General features: G+C 48.3%; 1 protein-coding gene across 7 annotated transcripts in view; it reads right to left on the bottom strand.

Moving 5' to 3' along the window:
- Positions 1–20,975, bottom strand: part of LOC115192576 (semaphorin-6B) — a 127,757-nt gene that overhangs the window by 32,459 nt on the left and 74,323 nt on the right. For 2 of the 7 annotated variants that reach the window (XM_029751233.1, XM_029751240.1), the window contains exons 6-13: positions 15,255–15,371; positions 13,780–13,870; positions 12,322–12,441; positions 11,721–11,824; positions 10,162–10,379; positions 2,532–2,663; positions 1,036–1,185; positions 49–228 (exon numbers count right to left, since the gene is read on the bottom strand). In XM_029751233.1, coding sequence (XP_029607093.1) covers positions 49–228; positions 1,036–1,185; positions 2,532–2,663; positions 10,162–10,379; positions 11,721–11,824; positions 12,322–12,441; positions 13,780–13,870; positions 15,255–15,371 — 1,112 coding nt within the window. The remainder of the gene's footprint in view (positions 1–48; positions 229–1,035; positions 1,186–2,531; positions 2,664–10,161; positions 10,380–11,720; positions 11,825–12,321; positions 12,442–13,779; positions 13,871–15,254; positions 15,372–20,975) is intronic. The other 5 variants (XM_029751234.1, XM_029751235.1, XM_029751238.1 and 2 more) reach the window with 5 other exon arrangements.

The raw sequence follows: 20,975 nt of genomic DNA, 5'->3' as shown, positions 1-20,975 counted from the left end.
CGCACAAAGAAACCCATTGGAGACTGTCTGTAACCTGTTAACCCTTACTTGTCAGGGTTGAAGCCCTCCAGCTCCTCCAGGAAGACATTGCTGCCGGACACAGTGTTGTCCCAGTTGGGGACGATCAGGAACTTGAGGATGGTCCCCCGGCTGGAGCCCAGGAAGAGCACCGTTCGGTTCCGGTAGGGGCCAGCCTCTGTGTCCATCACCATCTTATTCAGCTGGTACCTGGATAGGCAGATATAGTGGTGAGATAAAGACAGTCTATCCAATCCCATGTTGACCCCTAGTGTGGACCAGAGAGGATTGGAGTAAGCAATATGGTGTTAATTCCACCTAGTCTATCAAACGGCATAGTGCAGCTGCTATTACAATTTTAATTAAGCTTAAATGTTCCTATCAAATCGTACATGAAGTTACTTAGGGTAGTGTCTAGGGCTCCATTTGGAATAGGGCCTACCTGCATACCTCTCACTGTCTACTCATACTGCACTGATACTCCAGACCAACTAAATGAGACTCACACAGTAAAATATTCATCTCATTTACATACAGAACTAATTACCAAGAGCACTCATTAATATCATTCAGATAAATGGACTTGTCTTGAGACAATAGCACCGTAGTTGAACTACATGAGTCCTGTGTGTATGAGTTAATGTACCGCTGGGTATTTAATATTCCACATACAACTTGTCACACTCATTTTCTCCTCCCTGCTCGGGCTCGGCTGGTGGCCAGTGGGGTTTGACACATCCCAGCTGCTTGCCTCCTGCAGCAAACCCTCACAGTGAGCGGATCGAGTGACCGCCATAAACAGAAGGAGCACCAGCCCACAGACTGATGCCTGTGTGTTCATGCAAATGATGTCTGGGTGCATGGGTCCATGTTTTAGTTTGTTAGCAAGCCCTCAACACAGTTTGCCCTGAGACATGGTAAGACACCATAGAAGTCTACAGCTATATCTCAGGGCAACAGAACAGTATGTTTGTGTGTGTGAGTCTTATCTGAGATAAGAGAACAGTGGCCCCTCACCTGACCATGGTCCTGACAATCCAGGGGCTCTGTCCCAGTGAGGGCACAGCCTCATCCATCAAGGGGTGGGTCTTCACAAAGTTCAACATCTCATCAGGGAAACCATTGGATGAGTTGAACCTGGAGCCCTGGATGGCACAGCCTCCTGGCCTGTGGAGGGAACAGGGCTTAGCACAGGCTGACCCATATTTCTATTTATTTATTTTACCAGGTAAGTTGACTGGGAACACATTCTCATTTACAGCAACAACCTGGGAAATAGTTACTGGGGAGAGGAGGGGGGATGAATGAGCCAATTGGAAGGCAGGGATGATTAGGTGGCCGTGATGGTATTGAGGGACAGATTGGGAATTTAGCCAGGACACCAGGGTTAACACCCCTACTCTTACAATAAGTACCATGGGATCTTTAGTGACCACAGAGAGTCAGGACACCTGTTTAACTTCCCATCTGAAAGACAGCACCTTACACAGGGTAATGTCCCCAATCACTGCCTTGGGGCATTGGGACATATTTTTTTAGACCAGAAGAAAGAGTGCCTCCTTCTGGCCCTCCAACACCACTTCCAGCAGCATCTGGTCTCCCATCCAGGACCAACCCTGCTGAGTTTCAGAAGCAAGCCAGCAGTGGGATGCAGGGTGGTATGCTGCTGGTAAAAGTACCATAGTACTTAGGCACAAGCTCACATTACCAATGTTGAACTGTGAGAAAGGAGCAATAAGCTATAAGTCAACTAACATACCGTAAATTCCGGACTATAAGCCGCAACTTTTTTCCCAGGCTTTGAACCTCGCGGCTTAAACAATGACGCGGCTAATATATGGATTTTGAACGCTTTCAAAAAAAAATTCTGCAAAAATATACATTCTGTGACGTGCTCAGTTTTTTGGCGGCATGAAGCTTTCATTAGACCAATGAAATTGCCAAACGGGTTAAGGTCAAACAACTTTTTTGTTTACTGTTTAGATTAAATCGAGCGCTCTCAAACTTCCCGTCATTCTGATTACGGTAGTCATTTTGTCACCCTCATCATGGCAAAGACACGGAGAAATGCATATGATGCAGCTTTCAAGTTGAAGGCGATTGATCTGGCTGTTAGAAAAGGAAATAGAGCTGCTGCACGGGAGCTTGGTCTTAATGAGTCGATGATAAGACGTTGGAAACAGCAGCGTGAGGAATTGACTCTAAAATTGACAACTAAAGCTTACTGCAAATTTTTTTTTTTTGTTACAAGCCGTGTTTCGTTAAAGCCTATTTATTTTTGCTACAAGCCGTGTTTCGTTAAAGCCTGTGTAAAGTTCATTTGTTTCAATGTACCGGTAGGCACCTGCGGCTTATAGACATGTGCGGCTTATTTATGTTCAAAATAATAATTTAAAAAAAATTCAGTGGGTGCGGCTTATATTCAGGTGCGCTTAATAGTCCGGAAATTACGGTAGTATTACATGACTAGACTCATACAGTAGATCAATGCTCTATGTTATGTGATACAGTACCTTGGTTTGGGAATGAGCTCGTCAGGAACAGGGGTCCATATAGACTCAGGTGACTTTTGCTCCTTGAATCTCCCATCAAACACCCCAGCCAGCTGCTCCATGTCGAAGGCACACACTGCTGAACCAGGGATACTACAGAGAGAGAACCAGATACAATGGATAAGGCAGGGGTAGATAGATAGATAGTTAGATAGATAGATAGCACTGGACGAAACAGAAATGGACAATAAAGATTATGTCCTGTATGACAATGAAGTTGGTATGTGAAATATACACTGAGTATACCAAACATTAGGAACACCTTCCTTATATTGAGTGACTTAGTACTTCTCTTGTACAGCACAAAGTAAACCTGAAAGAGTGACTCAGTGCCTGCCGGCTACCTCACACCCACTCCCTTCTCCCTTTCCCAGCTCTGACACTGTCCTGAGAGAGGGGGGGAAATAGAGAGAGGGTGAGGGTGAGAGAGAGCTACAGAGGTGCAGAAAGGAAGATAAAGAGAGATGGGGAGAGAGCACTGCAGAGAGAGAGAGAGAGAGAGAGAGAGAAAGCAAGCTTGAAAACCGTAGAGAGAAAGGGAGTGAGACCTTGCTACTCACACCAACACTCCATCACTCCAGTGTTAGGGTCAAGTAGTGACACACACCGACAGAGGAGCTTATATGGTCTCTCTCTGCGCTGCCCTGTGCACCTTGGCCTGCCAGTAGAGAGATTTCCAGGGATTCTCTGAGTAAGCTGTCAGAGTTTTACCTCTGCTGAGTAACCATAGGCTTTTTCCAGCAAGGTGCCATGCTAACCTAATACAGCATTTGACCAGGTCAACCTCTCTCCCACTCGCTTGCTATTCATACATTGTATGGGGAATATGAATGCTCCCCATACCGGTGTGCTGTAGCAGAGCTTCAGGCTGACTACAGGCCTCTCACAGGAGGCACCAGATGTTGGCATGTGACACTGCTGCCAGCGGTACACTGGTCACAGCGTGCCCTCCACTCTCTCTTCTCTCTGCCCATGTCTGTTCTCTCTGCAGGTCAGTGGCTCTGCGAGGCTCCCTGCCTGTCTGACAGCCTACCCTGTCTCCAGTTCTATCTCTCTGTATTCTGTACTCGTCTTCTTCCTCTTCTTCGTCCTGTTCTTCTCTCTCTGTTGTATTTCTTTATTGCTCTCTCTCATCCCCTCTCCCTCCCTCATCTCTGCTCTTTCATCCTCTGTTTCTCTTCTCTTCTGATCTCTTTCTCATTCTCTCATTGCTCATTTGCTCAAATCTTTGCTCATGACATCACATCCTCTGGCTTTATTGTGCCAATAAAAAGGTAATGCAAATGATCTCTCTGTTCATACTATGCTTATTCTATTTCTGTCTGTGTGGAGCTGGTGGTTGACTGACAGGCAGTACAGGCGGAGCTCTGTGCTGTAGGAGGCTGTTGGAGTGGTCAGTCTTTGTGTCAGACCACGTCCTCACAGTTTAACCAGCACACTGACAGCTCTCTATAGCCCAGCTCCAGTGACAGCGTGACGGCTGATGGAGGCTAGTGGGTTGGAAGGAGTTCTTCAGTCTAGGGCTCAAGGTGAGGCGAGAGGATGTTTTGTTACGGCTTCGCTCTCTCTTCTCTCTCCACCTGGGGCTTAATCTCTCTTTCCACCTCTCTCCCCATCTCTTTCTCCACTCTCTGCACACAATCAAACTCTTTGTCATTTCTGTCCATGTCTGTCTGCTTTCTCTTCCTTTACTTCTCCCATCTGCTTCCTCGCCACCTGGTAAGACCCCAGTGTGTATTCTCCTCCTGCCTCAACCCCGGGACTGGTGGACGTATCCAGGTGTGACTCCCACCCTGTCTCCCTGGTGCCACAGCCTCACAGCTCCCCTGTCAACTGCAGACGCCTCCTTCTGACACCGTGTCTTCTTGATGGCTCCTCCGAGGCTGGGTCCCCAGAGAGCCCTGCACTTCCCCTGAGGGAACTTCTCCAGCCGAGAACCATCTGGTCAGGCCAAATCTAGTACAACGAAGCCTATTCCTAGCCCCAGGCTAGCATAAAGCGTAGCCTAGCTGGACTTGTCTCACCTCCATGTTACAGATTCTTCTTAAAGTGTCTCTCTATCCTGCTGCTATATAAAGCACCCCTCCCTTTCACCTGCAGGCTCCATAGGAGTTCTCATATCCTCCTCACATAGCCTCCCCTGCTCCTCTAGCTCCCTGACCTCCTGCACTTCCAGGGGGTCAGGTTGACCTGTGCTGTGAGGAGGATCAGGTGCTCAGAAGAAACCCAAGCCTCTCTTTAATCCACCCAGACAGAAAGGACCAGGAGAAGTGGACACGCTGAAGAACTGGAAACCCAGGAGGATTTGCCGTTTGTGTTGCTAGGCTAGCTAACGCTGACATCATAGACCAGGATTGGAGATAGAGGCCTGAGCAGCTGCAGGCTGTTTCATGGGGCTGTAAACTCTATTGTGGGTTTGTAGGTATGACAACTTGAAGAATAACAAGCAAACATCAAGGGAAGCTGGTGGGAAACTCTTAAACCAGAGCTCTTTTCCCACTATTCCCACACTGTTAGCACATGTGCACACGCGGGAGGTGATAGAGTATCTCAAAATGGACACTCCAGATTTACCAAATCCTCTTCCCTGCTGTTCCCAAAACACGCAATTTGTCTGTTAAGGCTTTTAAAAGTATGGTGCAGAGGACCACACGTGGTTGGGAAGGTTTATGGCGTACCCCTCTCTATCTCTCTCTTCCCCCTCTCTCTCTTAAACTTTCCCCTTTCTCTCTCTCTGTCACTCTCTCTCTGCCTCCAGCTGTTTATAATGGAGCATAGCTGTGGAGCGGTTCCCAGGCGGGTAGTGTGTGTTAGTGTGTGTTCAGCTGGGCCTCTCCCTGACATGCTGGTCACAATGTTATCTGGGAGTCATTGTTGGCCCTGTGCAAACCATCCATCTCTCTCTGCAGGCACATCGCTCCCATCCCTCTCCCAGCCCTCCGGCCAAAAGATAAGATGCAGCTGATGAAAACGTTTTAACTCTTAAAGGGTGGCGGGCGGTAGAGCTGCAGATGTGTCCCATTATTGACTTCCTTGTCCTTCAAAGGGTTTGAGAGTGTCTTCCTCCACTCTCTCTTCTCTCCCTCTCCCTCTCTTCTCTCCCCTCCCTCTCCCCCCTCCCTATCTTCTCTCCCCCCTCCCTCTCTTCCTCTCCTGGCTGCCACAACAGCAGCCATTACGAGTAGAGGATGTTATTAGAGCTGGCATTAGCTGAAATTTGCCCTCTGCTGATATACATCCTGCTGACTCCTCTGCTGATATACATCCTGCTGACTCCTCTGCTGATATACATCCTGCTGGCTCCTCTGCTGATATACATCCTGCTGACTCCTCTGCTGATATACATCCTGCTGGCTCCTCTGCTGATATACATCCTGCTGACTCCTCTGCTGATATACATCCTGCTGACTCCTCTGCTGATATACATCCTGCTGGCTCCTCTGCTGATATGCATCCTGTTGGCTCCTCTGCTGATATACATCCAGCTGGCTACCCTGCTGATATACATCCTGCTGACTCCTCTGCTGATATACATCCTGCTGGCTCCTCTGCTGATATACATCCTGCTGACTCCTCTGCTGATATACATCCTGCTGGCTCCTCTGCTGATATACATCCTGCTGGCTCCTCTGCTGATTTACATCCTGCTGGCTCCTCTGCTGATATACATCCTGCTGGCTCCTCTGCTGATATACATACATCCTGCTGACTCCTCTGCTGATATACATCCTGCTGACTCCTCTGCTGATATACATCCTGCTGACTCCTCTGCTGATATGCATCCTGCTGATTCCTCTGCTGATATACATCCTGCTGGCTCCTCTGCTGATATACATCCTGCTGATTCCTCTGCTGATATACATCCTGCTGGCTCCTCTGCTGATATACATACATCCTGCTGACTCCTCTGCTGATATACATCCTGCTGACTCCTCTGCTGATATACATCCTGCTGGCTCCTCTGCTGATATACATCCTGCTGGCTCCTCTGCTCATATACATCCTGCTGGCTCCTCTGCTGATATACATCCTGCTGACTCCTCTGCTGATATACATCCTGCTGACTCCTCTGCTGATATACATCCTGCTGACTCCTCTGCTGATATACATCCTGCTGACTCCTCTGCTGATATGCATCCTGCTGGCTCCTCTGCTGATATACATACATCCTGCTGACTCCTCTGCTGATATACATCCTGCTGGCTCCTCTGCTGATATGCATCCTGCTGGCTCCTCTGCTGATATACATACATCCTGCTGACTCCTCTGCTGATATACATCCTGCTGACTCCTCTGCTGATATACATCCTGCTGGCTCCTATGCTGATATACATCCTGCTGGCTCCTCTGCTGATATACATACATCCTGCTGACTCCTCTGCTGATATACATCCTGCTGACTCCTCTGCTGATATACATCCTGCTGACTCCTCTGCTGATATACATCCTGCTGACTCCTCTGCTGATATACATCCTGCTGACTCCTCTGCTGATATGCATCCTGCTGGCTCCTCTGCTGATATACATACATCCTGCTGACTCCTCTGCTGATATACATCCTGCTGGCTCCTCTGCTGATATGCATCCTGCTGGCTCCTCTGCTGATATACATACATCCTGCTGACTCCTCTGCTGATATACATCCTGCTGACTCCTCTGCTGATATACATCCTGCTGACTCCTCTGCTGATATACATCCTGCTGACTCCTCTGCTGATATACATCCTGCTGGCTCCTATGCTGATATACATCCTGCTGGCTCCTCTGCTGATATACATCCTGCTGACTCCTCTGCTGATATACATCCTGCTGACTCCTCTGCTGATATGCATCCTGCTGGCTCCTCTGCTGATATACATCCTGCTGGCTCCTCTGCTGATATACATACATCCTGCTGACTCCTCTGCTGATATACATCCTGCTGGCTCCTCTGCATGGGAGACCTGCATCGATTCCCTATTAGAGTCTGCTCTGTATACACAGCACACACACTATCTCTCAGGTGATAGCCCAACGCTTCTGCATTATATACAGTATATAAGACACATACACACAATGCAGCTCAGGGGACCTTTCCTCTCCTCCCTTGCATTGTTCAGTCTGTTTATTATGCTTTCTCTATAAAAATCTTACGCCTCATCTATTCCTTCTATTACCAAGCAGCATCCCTCGTTCCTTCTCTTTCTATTGCATCACTCCAATATCTTCAAAATAACAACTTTTTTCTTTCATTTCATCACTCCAATCATTTAACAGAACGTTTTGCCTCTCTAAAAGCAAATGCTTGCGGGCAAATAAATGTGCCTAATCCAGAACTGTATCTTCCCCATAAACCCCAACCATCGCCCTCTTTTCAGGGACTTCCCTGTCAGTCAGTCAGTCAGTCAGTCAGTCAGTCAGTCAGTCAGTCAGTCAGTCAGTCAGTCAGTCAGTCAGTCAGTCAGTCAGTCAGTCAGTCAGTCAGTCAGTCAGTCAGTCAGTCAGTCAGTCAGTCAGTCAGTCAGTCAGTCAGTCAGTCAGTCAGTCAGTCAGTCAGTCAGTCAGTCAGTCAGTCAGTCAGTCAGTCAGTCAGTCAGTCAGTCAGTCAGTCAGTAGTCAGTCAGTCAGTCAGTCAGTCAGTCAGTCAGTCAGTCAGTAGTCAGTCAGTCAGTCAGTCAGTCAGTCAGTCAGTCAGTCAGTCAGTCAGTCAGTCAGTCAGTCAGTCAGTCAGTCAGTCAGTCAGTCAGTCAGTCAGTCAGTCAGTCAGTCAGTCAGTCAGTCAGTCAGTCAGTCAGTCAGTCAGTCAGTCAGTCAGTCAGTCAGTCAGTCAGTCAGTCAGTCAGTCAGTCAGTCAGTCAGTCAGTCAGTCAGTCAGTCAGTCAGTCAGTCAGTCAGTCAGTCAGTCAGTCAGTCAGTCAGTCAGTCAGTCAGTCAGTCAGTCAGTCAGTCAGTCAGTCAGTCAGTCAGTCAGTCAGTCAGTCAGTCAGTCAGTCAGTCAGTCAGTCAGTCAGTCAGTCAGTCAGTCAGTCAGTCAGTCAGTCAGTCAGTCAGTCAGTCAGTCAGTCAGTCAGTCAGTCAGTCAGTCAGTCAGTCAGTCAGTCAGTCAGTCAGTCAGTCAGTCAGTCAGTCAGTCAGTCAGTCAGTCAGTCAGTCAGTCAGTCAGTCAGTCAGTCAGTCAGTCAGTCAGTCAGTCAGTCAGTCAGTCAGTCAGTCAGTCAGTCAGTCAGTCAGTCAGTCAGTCAGTCAGTCAGTCAGTCAGTCAGTCAGTCAGGTCAGTCAGTCAGGTCAGTCAGTCAGTCAGTCAGTCAGTCAGTCAGTCAGTCAGTCAGTCAGCAGTCAGTCAGTCAGGTCAGTCAGTCAGTCAGTCAGTCAGTCAGTCGTCAGCAGTCAGTCAGTCATCAGTCAGTCAGTCAGTCAGTCAGTCAGTCAGTCAGTCAGTCAGTCAGTCAGTCGTACAGTCAGTCAGTCAGTCAGTCAGTCAGTCAGTCAGTCAGTCAGTCAGTCAGTCAGTCAGTCAGTCAGTCAGTCAGTCAGTCAGTCAGTCAGTCAGTCAGTCAGTCAGTCAGTCAGTCAGTCAGTCAGTCAGTCAGTCAGTCAGTCAGTCAGTCAGTCAGTCAGTCAGTCAGTCAGTCAGTCAGTCAGTCAGTCAGTCAGTCAGTCAGTCAGTCAGTCAGTCAGTCAGTCAGTCAGTCAGTCAGTCAGTCAGTCAGTCAGTCAGTCAGTCAGTCAGTCAGTCAGTCAGTCAGTCAGTCAGTCAGTCAGTCAGTCAGTCAGTCAGTCAGTCAGTCAGTCAGTCAGTCAGTCAGTCAGTCAGTCAGTCAGTCAGTCAGTCAGTCAGTCGTCAGTCAGTCAGTCAGTCAGTCAGTCAGTCAGTCAGTCAGTCAGTCAGTCAGTCAGTCAGTCAGTCAGTCAGTCAGTCAGTCAGTCAGTCAGTCAGTCAGTCAGTCAGTCAGTCAGTCAGTCAGTCAGTCAGTCAGTCAGTCAGTCAGTCAGTCAGTCAGTCAGTCAGTCAGTCAGTCAGTCAGTCAGTCAGTCAGTCAGTCAGTCAGTCAGTCAGTCAGTCAGTCAGTCAGTCAGTCAGTCAGTCTGTCTGTCTGTCTGTCTGTCTGTCTGTGTCTGTCTGTGTCTGTCTGTGTCTGTCTGTCTGTCTGTGTCTGTCTGTGTCTGTCTGTCTGTGTCTGTCTGTGTGTGTCTGTGTGTGTCTGTGTGTGTCTGTGTGTGTCTGTCTGTGTCTGTGTGTGTCTGTGTGTGTCTGTGTGTGTCTGTGTGTGTCTGTGTGGGTCTGTGTGTGTCTGTCTGTATGTATGTCTGTGTGTATCTGTGTGTATCTGTGTGTCTGTGTGTGTCTGTATGTCTGTGTGTGTCTGTATATATGTATGTATGTATGTGTGTCTGTGTGTGTGTGTCTGTCTGTCTGTATGTATGTCTGTGTGTCTGTGTGTGTGTGTGTCTGTCTGTGTGTGTGTGTGTGTCTGTCTGTATGTATGTCTGTGTGTCTGTGTGTGTGTCTGTCTGTATGTGTGTATGTGTGTCTGTGTGTGTGCGTCTGTGTGTGTCTGTATGTCTGTGTGTGTCTGTATGTATGTCTGTGTGTGTGTGTGTGTGTGTGTACCTGTTGGTGGGGGTGGAGAAGACTCCCAGGATGATGTCCCTGCCGTGCATCCTGATGACAGGGCTGGTGGAGTGGAGCAGGTTGAAGTAGAAGTGGGAGTCTCCAGGGACGGAGCAGTTCAGTCTGGCCTTCAGGAATGACGTCCACTGCTTCTCCAACACCCTCTGAGAGCCCCCCAGGTCCCCCTTACACACCCGCGCCACCCGAGACACCTGTACCTGAACACACATGCACGCAAGCACGTGGAACAGACAGAACAGTCAATGACCTCGCACCAAACTACATATCAATGACCATGTACAGAGTTTTCCACGCTGGGACAGTTTAAAGCACACTCATATTCATGAGCCCATGAATATATATTTAAGCAATAAGGCCCGAGGGGGTGTGGTATATAACCAATATACCACGGCTAAGGGCTGTTCTTCCACACGACGCAACGTGGAATGCCTGGATACAGCCCTTAGCCGTGGTATATTGGCCATATATCACAAACCCCCGAGGTGCCTTATTGCTATTATAAACTGGTTACCAACGTAATTAGAGCAGTAAAAATAACTGTTTTGTCATACCCGTGGTATACCACGGTTGTCAGCCAACCAGCATTCAGGGCTCGAACCACCCAGTTTATAATCACTTTTATACCACAATAAACATTCTTCCAAAACGAAGATGAATCCCTTTTTAGCTCTTGGGTGATAAAAAAAAGTCTTTGCAATGCGTACGACCACATTTGACAGATCATTGTTTTAAAATGGTAAATGAATATGTATTATTCTAGGATATGTCAGTGCATTTCAAATGGGTTCTTTGAACAATCTCAACCCACACCACTGTGGTACAGTGTAAGTCTCCACAGCCCTATAAACATGCAGCACCAAATGCCTGCGCCAGCACATTTCCACCAAATGTGAATAGCTCATTTATTAGATAAAAAGGCTTCTTGTTACTGTCCTATTTTCTCATGAGCACGTATCCCAAATCTGATATGACTGATGCCATTCGGAGCTCTTATGAAAACGCTTTTCCCCTGTCTAATTCAGACGCAACGTTGCTCGCATAGCCCACTGTTATTATATTAGATATGCAACAGCACACAGACACAGGAACACAGATACACAGGAACACAGATACACAGATACACAGATACACAGGAACACAGATACACAGAAACACAGATACACAGAAACACAGATACACAGGAACACAGATACACAGGAACACAGATACACAGATACACAGAAACACAGGAACACAGATACACAGGAACACAGATACACAGGAACACAGATACACAGATACACAGATACACAGGAACACAGATACACAGAAACACAGATACACAGAAACACAGATACACAGGAACACAGATACACAGGAACACAGATACACAGGAACACAGATACACAGGAACACAGAAACACAGATACACAGAAACACAGATAAATGAAAAAGGTCATCAGAAGCACTAGGCTGGTATTGACATTTGAATAATTACATGAGATGGAACATCCATCCAGGCAGACACATGACACACGGGGGCGTGTTCAAAGCTTTACCAGTTTGTCTCGTACCTTCTCCAGGTAATTAAACTCCACGGCCATCTCTCTGAAGAAGAAGTAGATGTGAGGACCCCATTCCACTGAACTGACAAAATAGGGCTCTGGAAAAGGAGGGGAGAGGCCCGTGTTACACAACGATAGCTACCGGAAGAGCTATCGGATGCCTCCCTAAATCCCAGCCACAAACACCAGGGTTGAGTTTAGTATGCACCAAATTAGAGAAAATGCATGGAAATAGAGGTGTCAGGGAGGTGGCTCATTTTCGTTGTCAGTTTCAAAACATTCTTGTGTCATGCCTACTGAACCCCATCAGGCATAGCCCACAGGCACCGAGCAGACTAGAGCTCTGGCTCCTCTGATCTCAGCAGGGATGTAGTGAATCTGAACCAGATATTGATCCTGATACTAAGTGATGTGGACATAAACATATCGCCTTTAAACAACAACAACAGAGACAATACACACACAAACAAATACAAATAAATACGCACACACACACGCACACAGACACACGCATGCACGCACACACACAATTGCACACACACACACACACGCAAACAAATACACACAAATAAACATGTTTAACCCAGGGGCGTACCTCTGAACCATTTGGAGTCGTGTTTGACAGTGCGGAGTGCAGGACTGTCCCCCAGGCTACGGTAGATCACTGCATCTATCGCCAGGAAGTCCGTCACAGTGGCCGTAAACAGATTCCCCTCTGGCAAAAACACACACCAGATCAGTGAGAATGGGAAATCGAGACAGTTACAGCTCAACCTATAAAGAAATTGCAGAGGATAGTTTATATAATGACAGTACAGTACACTAATCAATGCATATGACTGTTGACCAATGAACAATGTATAATTAGATGACAACACACCCCAGACAATGATGAGACAGCCTATAGGGAGGAGGTCAGAGACCTGGCCATGTGGTGTCAGGACCAACAACCTCTCCCTCAACGTGATCAAGACAAAGGAGATGATTGTGGACTACAGGGCCACCCTAGTCATAGACTATTCTCTCTGCTACCGCATGGCAAGCGCTACCGGAGCACCAAGTCTAGGTCGAAGAGGCTTCTAAACAGCTTCTACCCCCAAGCCATAAAACTTCTGAACATCTAATCAAATGGCTACCCAGACTATTTGCACTGCCCCCCCCCCTTTTACACCGCTGCTACTCTCTGTTATCATCTATGCATAGTCACTTTAATAACTCTACCTACATGTACATATTACCTACACTAACCGGTGCTCACCCACATTAACTCTGTACCGGTACCCCCTGTATATGGTCTCGCTATTGTTATTTAACTGTTGCTCTTTAATTACTTGTTACTTTTATTTCTTATTCTTATTCAGATTTTTACAAATTAAACTGCATTGTTGGTTAGGGGCTCGTAAGTAAGCATTTCACTGTAAGGTCTACCTACACCTGTTTTATTCTGCGCATGTGACTAATACAATTTGATTTGATTTGATTTGAGATAATACCAGTTGTCACGGATCCCTCCGGAACTGTCATTACGCACACCTGGTCCCTATTCCCAGTGATTAGTAATTGTATAAGTGTGCCCTTTGTTCACCATTGTCCTGTTGATTATTGTTCCAATGTCCGTTGGTGCGTGTGAGTACCTGTGCTGTGTGTTTGGGCTTTCGTTCCATTGTGGATTGTGCAGATGATTACGGGTCTCGTCCCGTGTGATAATCATTGTGTGCTTGTTATTTATTCAAGGTACTCCTCGCTCTTTTGTTTGGGTCTCTACCCTGTGTTTTGTATAGTGTTTGTTTGGTCTTTGTCCCCGTGCCTGTACATGGCATGCTGTAATTTGGGTAAATGAAAACCCCTATTACGCATTCCTGCGCCTGTCTCCCAACCATTTATACCGACGTGACACCAGTGGTGCAGAGTGGACAAATTCTCTCTATTTCTACTGCCCAGTAACGTGCAATAGAAGGTTTCCTGTTGTTTCAGCCACTGCCATTGTTGATGTGATGATGGGAACCTGCTACACAATGAGGTATTTAAAGCAATGATAGTGTTTTCTCCTCACCGGCGAACAGAGCCACGTTGGCATGTTTAGGGTCATAGGGGCAGCGGGCCATGCCACTGACCGTCTCTCCCACCATCTCCAGTGTGTCTCCCTGGAACACACACACACACACACACACACACACACACACACACACACACACACACACACACACACACACACACACAGTTCACTATATAGTGTTGCTGGGAAACAAAGAGTGAAGTTTACCTTCACATACAGTAAACATATTTTTGAACTCTGCATAGTTGGGAAGGGCTAGTAAGCAAGCACCCGTTGTACTCGGCGCATGTTACAAATAAAATGTTATTTGATATACATGCCGACAGATTATGGCAATTAGTATATATTCTAACATATTCACAGCATTATTATTCTCCCTCTGCAATCGTGCAAATACTGAAGACAACAACAACAACAACAGGAACACATACACCCCCTCACAGGTACAACAGGAACACATACACCCCCTCACAGGTACAAATACACATAAACACAACCTTTTGAAATGCATGCAGCTAAACAACCACAGGCGAAATCAAAGTCACACAGACGCCAACACCGATTGAAAATGAATGAAATAAATGAAATGCTGTGGTTGTCATTAAAACCAGCTATAAATAAACCCTAGGTGTGCTAACTAGTCCCAGGAGAAGCCCTGAGGTCGGCAGCCCTACAGGTTCCACTGCTCATTAACAGCCAGAGATAATGGGCCAGGTATAGAGGAGGGAGTCAGTGTGCTGGTATGTTGGAGATGTGACAGACTGAACATAACACTTCTCTGAACGCTTTTGACACTTAAACTGGATGCCCCTATTCCCCATCTCCTTCCTCCCTCCCTCCTTCACCAGCTGTTTCAACTCGTTAGTCTGATTGGAAGAGTCTGGATGTGGCTGTAAATCGGAGCAGGTAGATAAGTAGGTCCGAGGTGTGCTCTTCCAGGACAGAGTGTATGACCGGGTGGGAGCAACTCCAGGTACATGAGCAGTGCAACCACTTAGCGTTTTCCTTCTACTTCCCTGCCTGGGTTTCACCAGAGGCGAAGAAACGAACCAGCCAGACACATAAGCACAGCCTCCTCCTTGGTTCCAGCTGACCCTCTCCCAGCCCTCAGCTCTGCACTATGACCATCTGTCTCTGCCTCTCTACAAAAACAAGCTCCACAGTTTAAGCGTGGTGCAATAGCTACTGATATCTAGCCGATATCTAGCCTCTCTCTCTCTCTCTGCCTTAGGTACGAAACAAATGACGGAAAACAAGTTGTACATTTGTGAGTAAGCAACATGCTTAATCATGTTTGTGAGTGAGCTCCAGGTTCCAGAGAAAAGGAATAGTCCATTTATCAACGATGCACCAATCATTAGGCTTGATGCATGGCTGGACTGCTGACAGGTAGAGATGTGCTCAGCTTCCCCAAGCAGCAATGACTGCTGTTTGAGTTGGACAGACAGCGTGTGTGTTCTATCGGTACTCACAGTTCTATCGGTACTCACAGTATAGTTGGCACACAGCGGATTGAAGGCATTGGTCCCACAGACAAACAGACCTCCTTGTCGACTCAGCAAAACCTTCATGAAGTTCCGACACTCGTCCTGATAGGAGAGAGGGAGAAATGACCAGGTCCTAATCAGAGTGGATAATCTGTGAGGCTTCTAAATGCATGATGGGAGGAATTATTACATCAGAATGATCAAATCAGAATGATCAAATCAGAGTGGATAGTTTGTGACTTATTATTCTACTGCTAGGTGAAATGAGGCTTCTAAATGCATCATGGGAGGAATTATCACATCATTAACACTGTCAATCTCCTCATTACTCAGCCCCACAGAGGTTCCCAGTCTGCCCGCCTGTAGCATCAAAGGCTTTCCATTGGCTCACAACAGCTATTGATTGACAGATGGAAATCCCAGCTAACCTTGGACTTTCAACCACCACTCGCTTTACTGCGGTGGTACAACCCCTATTACCATGATTACCATGTTAACAAGCAGCGCAGCAATCACCAGCAGATCCAATTTGTAATTGATAGTTCAACATTTTATTTATGTAATCTGTGTGAGTGTGTGTCATGTACATGTAAATCCCTAGTGGCCTGTACCCCTCTCGCTCCCCTCTCCTGTCCCAGTCAGCGTGGCCCCAGCTCCTGGCCCCTCCACCACGGGGGAGCAGAGCCACTGATGTCATTGGAGGGAAAGGGGGGTGTGGGGATGGGAGAAGGGAGAAGGGGGAGGGCTATTCCAGATGCTCCAGCCCCAAACAGGGTTCTGTTTATCCACGGTGGAGCAGAGTGGCCGAGCAGAGGCGGCGGGGAGTGGCCGAGCAGAGGCGGCGGGGAGTGGCCGAGCAGAGGCGGCGGGGGAGTGGCCGAGCAGAGGCGGCGGGGAAGTGGTCGAGCAGAGGCGGCGGGGGGGAGTGGCCGAGCAGAGGCGGCGGGGGAGTGGCCGAGCAGAGGCGGCGGGGGAGTGGCCGAGCAGAGGCGGCGGGGGAGTGGCCGAGCAGGGGCGGCGGGGGAGTAGCCGAGCAGAGGCGGCGGGGGGAGTGGCCGAGCAGAGGCGGCGGGGGAGTGGCCGAGCAGAGGCGGCGGGGGGCGGCAACGTGTGTTGAGTGAGGCGAGGTTAGAATTCCTCACACCACTGTGGTACTAGACAGGGAGAGGTGTGACAGCCACTACTCACTGCATACTAAATCATGAGTGTGTGTGTGTGTGTGTGTGTGTGTGTGTGTGTGTGTGTGTGTGTGTGTGTGTGTGTGTGTGTGTGTGTGTGTGTGTGTGTGTGTGTGTGTGTGTCTCACTGCACAGATTCATTGTTCGTGTCAGTGTGATTTGCATGTTTGTTTTTCAGTGGGACTGCCGTCTATAGGCTGAAAGCATAAAGCCAGATGTAACACATTACATGCTTAACTACAGAACGAGACACAGAGCCAAAATCTCAGTTAAGATTGTACAATAAATAAAACACATGAAATGTGGGCTTTTGGCATGGCCCTGCAACGTAAATTGAAATACAGGATGTCTGCAGTTTAAACAACAGGGAATTATACTGTTTGGAAGCCTCTCGTCTCTTGCATCATTGTGAGCCATGGTGTATGGCTTTATTCGCTTGAATGGTGTTTCGCTTTTATTATTTATTTATTTTATAATCTGCCTCCATATACAGATTTTATTTGTCTCCTGTATTAAACCACACAGCCTCGTCAATCCATCCCCCTGTTTCCCTCCTCTCTCCACTTTCAGCATTTCCTCTCGCTGGTCACACTCCAGACAAAGCACCACCTGTGCTGGCTGGCAGTTCTTTCACGTGACCCACATCCAGACGATCGCAGCTCTACTTCTCACTGTTAGTGTTACACCACTGCATTATTAATACAGAGCAGCCCGGATGAATTGCGCAGTGTGCTGCACATATGAATACAAACATAAACATGTTGGTATTTGTGGTATGGTGTGTGTGTGGACACACACACACACACACACACACACACTGAGGTTTCCTTCCACTGCAGACCTCTCTCTGCTGATTTCCAGCCTCTAGCCCATCCCTCAGTCAGTCTCAGACAGACCCAGACCCAGTCTCAGACAGACCCAGACCCAGACCCAGACATCGCTCAGAGAAACAACAACCCACCTCAGTCAGAGAGCATTACTAACGAAGACTTCCTTCACCCAGACCAGTGTATCTGGTTTCCATTGATCTAATCCTCCTGATGTTGAAATTGGTTGCCCTCTTCACCAGGGTAAAGCAACAGGGTAAAGCAACAGTATGTTATTACCTAAGCATAGAGACTCAAGGAACTCCTCTAAAAGAAACCAACTTCCTTGCACCATGATGTTTTTACTAAACTGAGGAAGAGCTAATGAGCACAGCTGAGTTTAGCCAGGCACAAACGACACACGTCAGCTACGCTGCTCCATCACAGGGTAATATTTAGCAAACAGCTTCTCACTAAAACCTTCAAAGTTTCCGTAGCATGCTCGATTGAGTCCATCACTGCTGGGATGAGGCAGAGCAGAGGTGTCTTTGCCAAGTGCTCCAGAGCCAGAACTCTTCCCACACTCCAGCAGGCTACTCGTGTCTCTTCCTCTCCTCCTCTTTGCTATCCTCTCACCTCCCTCTCCTTGGGTGAGCCATGCTTGACTCTGATCATCAGCAGCAGGCCTGTCATTTCAAGGCAACAGTCTGACTCAGACTTTGACGTAAGGCAGAGTGACTGGGGCACAAGCAGGCGGGGGGTGAATGCGGAGGAACAATTAAGAGCAGTGCTAAATTAGCACAAATTTGCCAATACAAAAGCACTTCCTGCCCGCGTCCTCTCTTACTCAGCATGCTAGTACTAATCCACATCCCCTCCCGAGCTTGTCTTGTCTCTCGCAGAGACTGTTTGATGCTAATCCTTGGTGAATGCACTACAGGCCAGCATCAACATCTCCCCTGAAGAAGAAGAGGAAGAGGAGGAGGAGGGAGAGATCCAGAGACTAATGAAGACAGCTTTGTGGCAGTAGTGGTTAGGACAACTGACGGGTGACCTGGAGATTGCAGGGTCAGCTCCCTGTCGAGTTCACTGCGGTCTATTCTTGACCAGAACAACCCAAATTACTGCAGTATGTGGCCTGCTAAGAACTCAGAAACATGTTCACCATAGGGAGGCGGTCAGAGACCTGGCAGTGTGGTGCCAGGATAACAACCTCTCCCTCAACGTGATCAAGACAAAGGAGATGATTGTGGACTACAGGAAAAGGAGGACCGAGCACGTTCCCATTCTCATCGAAGGGGCTGTAGTGGAGCAGGTTGAGAACTTCAACTTCCTTGGTGTCCACATCACCAACAAACTAACATGGTCCAAACACACCAAGACAGTCGTGAAGAGGGCACGATAAGGCCTATTCCCTCTCAGGAGACTGAAAAGATTTGGCATGGGTCCTCAGATCCTCAAAAGGTTCTACAGCGGCACCATCAAGAGCATCCTGACTGGTTGCATCACTGCCTGGTATGGCAACTGCTCGGCCTCCGACTGCAAGGCACTACAGAGGGTAGTGGGTACGGCCCAGCACATTACTGGGGCCAAGCTTCTTGCCACCCAGAACCTTTATACCAGGCGGTGTCAGAGGAAGGCCCTAAAAATTGACAAAGACTCCAGCCACCGTAGTCATAGACTGTTCTCTCTGCTACCGCACGGCAAGTGGTACCGATGCACCAAGTCTAGGTTCAAAAGCCTTCTTAACAGCTTCTACCCCCAAGCCATAAGACTCCTGAAGCTAATCAAATGGCTATTTTTACGCTCCTGCTACTCTCTGTTTATTATCCATCCATAGTCACTTTACCTCTACCTACAAGTACATATTACCTCAATTACCTTGACTAACCGGTGCCCTCGCACATTGACTCTGTACTCGTACCCCCTGTATATAGCCTTGCTACTGTTATTTTATCGTTGCTCCATAATTATTTCTTTTTCGATTTTCCTTCTTTCTTTTTTACTTTTTTACTTCAGTGTCTTTTAATAAACACTTTCTTAACACTTATTTAAAATGGCATTGTTGGTTAAGGGCTTGTAAGTAAGCATTTTACTGTAAGGTTGTTGTATTCTGTTGTATTCGGCGCATGTGAGGTTGTTTTGAGCAGCCGGAGAGTTGCTGTATATAGGGCATTTGCAGAGATATTATGTAATAAACATACAATAAGCTGTGGAACCATATCATGGTTAGACTGGTCTAGTCTGGTGTAGAGGACTGAAAAGCAGACCCCCCTCTGAGAGTGGGTATCAACAACATATTGATCAAACAATCTCACTAAGTGCTGCACATAACAATGCAAACCTGCTCTTTAAAAAGGTCTATATGGAATTTCTTTGTTTGCATACTGACTGGCCTTGCCCTTGTGCTTGGCAATGAGCCAGCCCCAGCTGGGGAGTCTCTCTCTCTCTGTTTCTGAGTCTAGGCTGCATACAACTGAGACAGTCTCCAGGGTTGGGAGAAAGAGAGGGAGAACGAAATAAAGAGAGAGAAAGAGGGAGAGAGAGAGAGAAAGAGAGAGAGAAACAGGGAGGGAGCCCATCTGCATTCAGCTGGACAATAAAATGGCTCCTTTAAAGTGCACCAGGAGGACGAAGGATGTTGAATTTCCCACCCAATTATGAGAATATGCCCTTTCTGATCAACCAACCAGAAACATTTAATTACAAAACCAATTACTCTGGTGGCGAATGTATCACATCTGATAAAACCATCCCGGGAGCAGGACAGGACATTTGCAGGAGGCGAAGTGGATAAGTGGATGGTGTGGCTGGAGGATGGATGGAGGATGGAGGAGGAGGGTGGAGGAGGGTGGTGTGGGTGGAGGATGGATGGAGGATGGAGGAGGAGGGTGGTGTGGGTGGAGGATGGATGGAGGATGGAGGAGGAGGGTGGTGTGGCTGGAGGATGGATGGAGGATGGAGGAGGAGGGTGGTGTGGGTGGAGGATGGATGGAGGATGGAGGAGGAGGATGGTGTGGGTGGAGGATGGATGGAGGATGGAGGAGGAGGGTGGAGGATGGATGGAGGGTGGAGGAGGGTGGTGTGGGTGGAGGATGGATGGAGGATGGAGGAGGAGGGTGGTGTGGGTGGAGGATGGATGGAGGATGGAGGAGGAGGGTGGTGTGGCTGGAGGATGGATGGAGGATGGAGGAGGAGGGTGGTGTGGGTGGAGGATGGATGGAGGATGGAGGAGGAGGGTGGTGTGGCTGGAGGATGGATGGAGGATGGAGGAGGAGGGTGGTGTGGGTGGAGGATGGATGGAGGATGGAGGAGGAGGATGGTGTGGCTGGAGGATGGATGGAGGATGGAGGAGGAGGGTGGTGTGGGTGGAGGATGGATGGAGGATGGAGGAGGAGGGTGGAGGATGGATGGAGGATGGAGGAGGAGGGTGGTGTGGGTGGAGGATGGATGGAGGATGGAAGAGGAGGGTGGTGTGGCTGGAGGATGGATGGAGGATGGAGGAGGAGGATGGTGTGGCTGGAGGATGGATGGAGGATGGAGGAGGAGGGTGGTGTGGGTGGAGGATGGATGGAGGATGGAGGAGGAGGGTGGTGTGGGTGGAGGATGGAGGATGGAGGAGGAGGGTGGTGTGGGTGGAGGATGGATGGAGGATGGAGGAGGAGGGTGGTGTGGCTGGAGGATGGATGGAGGATGGAGGAGGAGGGTGGTGTGGGTGGAGG

The sequence above is a fragment of the Salmo trutta genome, chromosome 4 (genome assembly GCF_901001165.1).
Source record: "Salmo trutta chromosome 4, fSalTru1.1, whole genome shotgun sequence".
NCBI lineage: Eukaryota > Metazoa > Chordata > Actinopteri > Salmoniformes > Salmonidae > Salmo > Salmo trutta.
This window is presented reverse-complemented; position numbering and strand designations above follow the sequence as displayed.